At 55.0% G+C, this 6,966-nt stretch overlaps 1 protein-coding gene across 1 annotated transcript; it reads left to right on the top strand.

Annotated features, from left to right (window-relative positions):
* Positions 1 to 3,601: 3,601 nt before the first annotated feature.
* On the top strand, positions 3,602 to 5,990 carry VDBG_07361 (conserved hypothetical protein; the record flags this gene model as incomplete). The annotated part of the gene is made up of 3 exons (XM_003002744.1): positions 3,602 to 4,474; positions 4,553 to 5,407; positions 5,471 to 5,990. 3 exons carry the CDS (start codon positions 4,398 to 4,400, stop codon positions 5,988 to 5,990), a joined length of 1,452 nt encoding a protein of 483 aa, XP_003002790.1.
* Between the last annotated feature and the right edge of the window lie 976 nt (positions 5,991 to 6,966).

The following is a 6,966-nucleotide window of genomic DNA, read 5'->3' as shown; positions in this document are numbered from 1 at the left end:
TAGGTACCCAGGCTTGTCTAGGGTATCGACGCAGCGCATCAACAGCGCGCATTCGGTGCTGCGTCAAGCCATCAGCAAATGCAGGATTATTGGCTTGAAAGTACTGCTCTGAATGTGCATTGAAGGCCATACTGCAGCTTGTGTAATTTCGCATCATAGAAATGGTTTGCCATCTCGCCACAGTTGATCGCAAGTTGAAAAGGAAGAGAAATCTCGTCAAGCTCCAATTGTCGCAGTCGTCCGTGCCAGCATCTCGGAAGCATGGCATCGCCCGCAAGCCGTGCCTTTCCGGGTCGGGAACCCCCAATACATCCAGACTACCAAGACTGGTGGAAGCGAGCAGAGAAGCATATGACAAGACAACAGATATGGACGGCAGAGGAATAATGCGCCATGGCCGAGAATATACCGGAGCAGGGCTGGTCCTGCTGTGGACCAGGTCGTCAAGACGTACCTGCCTACCTTGGAGCCCAGGACTAGACTCGCCCCTCTGCTGGCTGGCCTTTGGCTGTGTCCAGGGTACATTCTTACCTTGGTGATTGACGGCGAGGCAGGGACATCCCATCCTCACCTTAGGTGTGTGTACCTTCCCGTCTCGCCTTCCTCACCTGCAATCCTTCTCTGCTGCAACTGCCTCATGCCCATTTCCATCTGCCCCATCCGCAGCCAGGGAGGGATTGGCAAGACTGACTGGCATTATCAGCCCTCAGCGCTCTGCTGAACAGTATGTGGTGTCAAAGAAACCAAAATGCCAAAGACTTGTTTCTACTCCCCATGCATCCAGCATTGACTCGATCGTTCAGATCACGCCATGAAAGACACACGTCCACCGAGCCGCCATCGCACTCTCACCTGCTTCAGCGGGCTGTTCGATAGGATAGGCGTCATGCGCCTCAGCCCCTGTAAGCTTGAGCCATCCTCCGAGTCCGCATCAGCTGCGGCTCGAAGGCCGGTCTTTCTGCAAGGTCATTTTTCCCGCCTCGCGATGGCTTGCCGAACGGCCGACAAGGGCAGAGACGCGCAGCAGCATCTCATGCAGGCCATCCGTTCGTCTCTGTGTGTGTGATGTGACTTGACTAGACTTTGTTGGCCAGCCTCTGTGGAGTGGCCTGGATAACGCCTAGGGCGGGCCTGTATGTGCTCCCCCACCATGGGAGACTTTCGCTTTCGACCAACAGAGACTGTGGAACCCTGTCAATAGGCTCCACGGCGATGAGGCTTTTCGCCTGGATACGTTTGGCAACGGACGCAAGTGGCCCCGTCTTTTCATCATTCACGAAGTGGCAGAATGGAGACGGCGCTTACTTCATCCCGCCTCGAGGCGGCGAATTCGCAGATGGAGCCGCCTGGCTCCAGTGTCAGGAAGAGGCAGAAGAACGGAGAGAGACAAGCAAGCGATGGGTGATTTCCGCTGGCGCCGGGCCGTGATCTACCGCGCAGGGCAGATGGCGGACAAGCCAAGGAAAGCACAAGACTGGACAACAGCCTACAGAACTGGACAAGTCGCATCGCACCTTTAACCCAATCGCGACAGTGCCAAATGTGATGGCCACGGCTTCCCTGCCCCATGTCGATGCTTCCCCTCACGGAACAGCAAATCAGTCCTTGCTGGTACGTATCTCTCTAGCGCTGGTGCCGTCTCTTGTCCTGCCGTTACAGGGGAGCTTTGGCTCCGTTTGGCAACTCCCGCGATGAGAGGCCTTCGTGCCCCCCCCCCCCAGCAGCAGCAGCAGCAGTGGGCGTGTCTCTACATGCCTCGTACCACGGTTCACTTCAGACATTCTTCTGTCAGATATCAATTCTCCTCCTCCTCAGACAAGAGGGGAAGCACTTCCAAGGATGATTCACTTGTCTCTGATGCCACATGCCACCAGGCCACCAACCAAGTATCCGAGGGAAAAACACGGTACAGAGACATGATTGTCCACACAACTCGGACAACACGAGCAGAGACTTGCATTGCAGCCCCAGCATTGGATCAAAAGGCTTGTTCATGATCCCTCCCCGCTTCTAGGCCCTTCCGGCGGCTCCAACCACGATGGTCTTTCAGCACTGTCTCTGCAGCCTGCCGTAATTCCATGCCAGATCCGATATGGACCTCACACACATCAAGCATGGATATTCTCGCATCATTCAGCGCCAGTCGTCCTTCCTGTCCAAGGCCATGTCATCTTCATCCACCCCTCCCCTCTTTTATTATCCTCCCGCTGTGGGATGTTGCTGCAAGCCCATGATACCCACATGTGCTTGGTTCAGGTCCTCGAGAATGATCCATTTGCTAGCATTACAGTTTCCCGCCAGACGCGCCATTTGTGTTGAAAAGATGGACAGCAATTGTGTTCATCTCCCCCCACGATTGTCTCTGGAGCCTGGCTGACATGCTCACCAGAGAAGAGCAACGCAACCGCATATGTTTAGACTGAGACCCTAAGACATTTATCACGAGGTCATCGAGCGTGCGCCTTGGCTATGGCGAGTTGTTTTTTTGGCAGCAAAACGCCGCAATCCCTCCTCATCTTGGCCCGTCGATTTCCCCACCAGATCGTTTGTGTTGTTGATTCGCCTATCCCCAGTCGCCGCCAATGTGAGGGGCGGAGGGGCCAGAGGGGCAATTCGTCAAGCGTCCAGACGACCAGTATCATTAGTGGACTAACCACTACCCCGTCGGCATTAGGCCCTGGAGCTAATCATGGCTAGTAGATGGCTTTCTAGATTCACAGGGCCGGCCTCGCGCGCTTATAGCGAGCTGGGGGGGAGCAAAGACAGGACCAGCGGCGGCTTGGTCACGCCATGGGTTGTGCTCTTGCGGCCCGCACGTTGGACAACGGCTCTCTTTGTTGCCATTTATGCGTTTGCAGTCCCACGAGCCCGCTCCGCATCGGGGTGAGGATGATCCAGGGCGTGAAGAGCTCTAGGTGATCTCAAAGCAAGTCGAAGAATCTGTCTGAACTTGCCTAGGTATCCTTACAAGCAAGCCTTCTGTCGCTCTCCAGACCTGGCGTGCGCACAGATGGCTGAGTGGGCTCTCCCTCCAGCCCCCAAGTACGAGTAGGTACCGCTCCAGTACCTCACAGCGCGCAGCCAGCCAGTGTTGCCGGGGTTGGCGTGTGAGATGCCTGCTGGCTGCACGCCTCCTTGCCCCGTCAGTTGACGCTAGTCTCCATCTCCCAGGCTGGTCTAGTGCCCACATCGACAGCACACCCCCTCCTCGATACAACCGCCAGAGCCACCCCTCCCCCCTGCTGATACCCTGAAATGCCATCCATGTACGCTGTCGGCTCTACTCCCACTGCTCTGCTTTGGAGTGTGTTGGTAGGCAGGTTAGGTAGGTAGGTACGTACGCGCAGTCAACGCTCAGTTCGACTGATCCATCCTCCCCTCCATCCCATCCCATCCCTCCACATCCATCTGCACAATATGCGTACATGACATAGCTCTCATGCTCCACGCCCCATTGCCCTGTTCGGACACCCGGTCGAGACTACTACCGTCTCGATGCCTTGGCGCGCATCGCACATGGATGGGCAGGGCAGGGCCAGCCAGAGCTGGACGTCTGGCTATATATCTTTCCCCCTCGCTGCCGCCCTCTTCCTGCTTCCCCGGAGGATCTCAAATCAACTTCTTCCCTAGGGTCATTGTTTTGTTTTGAGACCAATTGGTCTGTCAATGGCTGGGTTTCTTTAATACCCTTTTCCTGAGATTTGTACAACACCTTGGTTAGGTTTCCCCATCCCATCTCCGACGACATCCAAACCCCATACACGATCTGGGTGTTGATCCTCGGTCTTTTGGCGGCACACTCACCACAACGGTCGTTCATCACATCAAGCACCCTCCCCTCTGGGTCAACACAAGGTCTCGCTTAGGTCCTTGCCCTCAGAAGCCGACGGAATTGATTCTTTGTGGAACTGCCGCGGTCGACTACTTGAAGAGTCTGTTGGTTCTCGGTCTAGGTCTCGCCCTCGGCAAGCCAAGTCTACTCTACACCTGCCCAGTTTTGCACAACTTTGGTCGTGCGTACGGTCGCTGTGACTCGAAAGCCTTGCACCGAAAAGTGAATTGGCTCCAAGCTATCCATTTTCCACCAAAAGATCGTGAATACCAACCGTTGCATTCACTGTTTAGTGGTGTCATTTTAGTCGACCAGACTGCACTACACTTTCACCCACAACAATACCCTCACCATCTTCACCCACCACCTATATATAAAGTTCATTGCAAGTCACGAACTTTTTCACCAATACTCCCCCCCTCCCCCCCAACACCATCAACACCTCAAACTCGACCGCGTCCGCTTACAACGCCGCCGAGTTTACCGCCAAACCTTGACATCTCCCGCGCGCGGATACGACCACCAGCTTGCACGCGTGCAGACCCCCCTCTCCCCCCGGTTCACGATGCTGAACTTCTTCCTTCCCAATTTTGGGTCGCTCTGGACCACGACCTCGTGGTTATATCTATTTATCGCTCTGTGGTACGTTCTTTATGAGCATTGGCATCACCATTCGCTGCCGTCATCATGACTTCCGTTCAGCCACTGACCCTGGCACAGGCTCCACCGCTACGTGCGCCTACTCGTTCACTGCGTGAGCCACTGGTCGTACAAGTCTAAGCCTGTCCCCGCGAAGCCCAGCTTCACTTCGGAGGACGTGACCGTCATTATTCCGACGATCCATAATGTCTTCGAGGAGCTTCGTCCCTCTCTTGAGAGCATTCTTGCCTGCAAGCCATACGGCCTTCTTCTTGTGACCACCGTTGACAAGCACAAGTCCCTTGCCAAGCTCGCAGAGACTCTGCCGCATCCCAACGTCCAAGTTCTGTCCACCCCCATCGCCAACAAGCGCCTCCAGGTCTGTGAGGCTCTGCCTAACGTCGCAACCAAAATCACCATTATGGCCGATGACGATGTGACATGGCCAGAAACCATCATGCCATGGCTGTTGGCGCCTTTCGAGGACCCGAAGATGGGAGGAGTTGGCACTTGTCAGAGGGTCAGGCGTGTTTGGGAGGGACCATGGTCGACTCGCATCTTCAATTGGCTGGGCGCAGCGTACATTGAGCGACGCAATTTCGAGATATCGGCCACCCACAACATTGATGGCGGTACATCGTGCATGTCTGGTCGCACCGGCGCCTACCGTTCCGAGATTCTATCGAGCCACGATTTCCTTGAGGGCTTCAAGACGGAGAAATGGGGGCCGTACATCCTGAACGCCGATGACGACAACTTTGTCACCCGCTGGCTTGTTAGTCACCAGTGGAAGACCTGGATCCAGTATGAGCGCGAGTGCGAGCTCGAGACGACGCTCGAAAACGGCATGAACTTCCTCTACCAGTGTTCCCGATGGGCTCGCAGCAACTGGCGAAGCAATTGGACGAGCCTGGTTACGGAGCGATACGTGCTGACGTGAGTCATACATCCCCCGTGTCTTTCCCGCAATGTGCAATCTGCTGACAGGATGACCTACAGTCAGCAAATGTGGTGCACCTACGCCCTGCACATTGCCACCTTTACTTCTCTGGCCTTCGTGATGGACCCCTTCATCATTGTGGCTCTCTGGAAGGGGACCGCCGATTGGGATCCCGAGAACCGACGCATCGCTTTCTGGGCTCAGATTGCCTTCGTCTTTGGCTTCACCAAGGTAGTCAAGCTTATGGGCCTTTTCAAGCGAAACCCTAGCGATCTCGTGTTCCTCCCGGCGTCGATTCTCTTTGGCTGGTTCCACGGCCTCATCAAGCTGTATGCGCTATTCACACTGAAGATGGTAGGCACACCCAACTTTCCCAGGTATCCAGATCTTCGAGCAATATCGCTAACAATCTGGCAGATTTCATGGGGCAGCCGTGCCGACGGTGACGCTAATGATGACATTCGTCTCTTCCCCCGTCCCAAGCGCGCCACCAGTATGACGACACCTCCCAATGGACAGGATCTCATCCGGTACCGCCAGACAACCGAGAAGAGCGGGCACATTGAAGCTCGCCAGTAGGAAGTGCGTGTTGGCAGCAAGGATACGGAGCCTCACGTGAACTTCTTCAAAATGGAGACAACCTCGCATTCAAAGAGGGAACCCTAACGAATTAATGACGAACCACGAATTACACGGCAGATTGAATTTGGATGTTATTTTTACTTCTTCTTTTGAGACGAGAGCGGAGGTGGAACAGAACTCTCGCTCGTGTAGGCTCATTAACAAAACGGCGGCATCCCTTTCACGACCTCATTTCAGGACGGGCCAATAGCTTTTTTTTTTCTTTGCGCCCTGGGCTTTACCCATTGTCGCGGCCCGTCGATTTCGGCATTGCAAAAGCTCTCTTTGCTTTCTGACTGCATGGCTTGCATGAGAGGAGAAATCATTACTAGCATGGCGGCTTGCGGACCGCCGGTCTTGAAGGGATCCATTCCTGGGACGGCAACCATTTTGAACGAAGGGGGGAGGTTTTCTGGTCACTTTCGACAACATTGGCGCGCTGCTTCGCCCGACTCGGGCTTGAGCTGGTCTGAGCTGGAGTTGCTCTGGACCTGGACCTTTGCCTTCTGGTACGGGTGGATTCATTGCTTCCGTTATGTTTGTTTTTCTGGGCAGCTCCTCAACAGAGCTGCCATGAAAGGTGGTCGCCGGGATAGTTGCGCCGTAGACTGAGAAAGGTCGAGGTCGGCTTGAGCCTGAGCCTGGGCTTTTCCTGATAGACTGTCCTACGTAGGGGAGGGAACCACAAAAAGTCGAACCACCAGAGATTTCCGTTTCACATTCGTGTTCCTGTCGACTCGTCTCTTCGTGATGCCTTTGCTTACTCCTCGCTTGAGGTTGTGTGATAGTCCCAGGATTTCCATTGCATGGTTGGCAGGTACGGAGCAGTTGCCGAAGCCAATGGGGTCGCAGAAGCCGGCGGCTCTTTGAGAAGCAGAAAGGGGGCGGGGGCAAGAGATCGTCATGCTTGATCGTCCCGGCTGTCCAAGAGAAA

This window comes from Verticillium alfalfae, genomic scaffold (assembly GCF_000150825.1).
Source record: "Verticillium alfalfae VaMs.102 supercont1.9 genomic scaffold, whole genome shotgun sequence".
In the NCBI taxonomy this organism is placed as follows: domain Eukaryota; kingdom Fungi; phylum Ascomycota; class Sordariomycetes; order Glomerellales; family Plectosphaerellaceae; genus Verticillium; species Verticillium alfalfae.
This window is presented reverse-complemented; position numbering and strand designations above follow the sequence as displayed.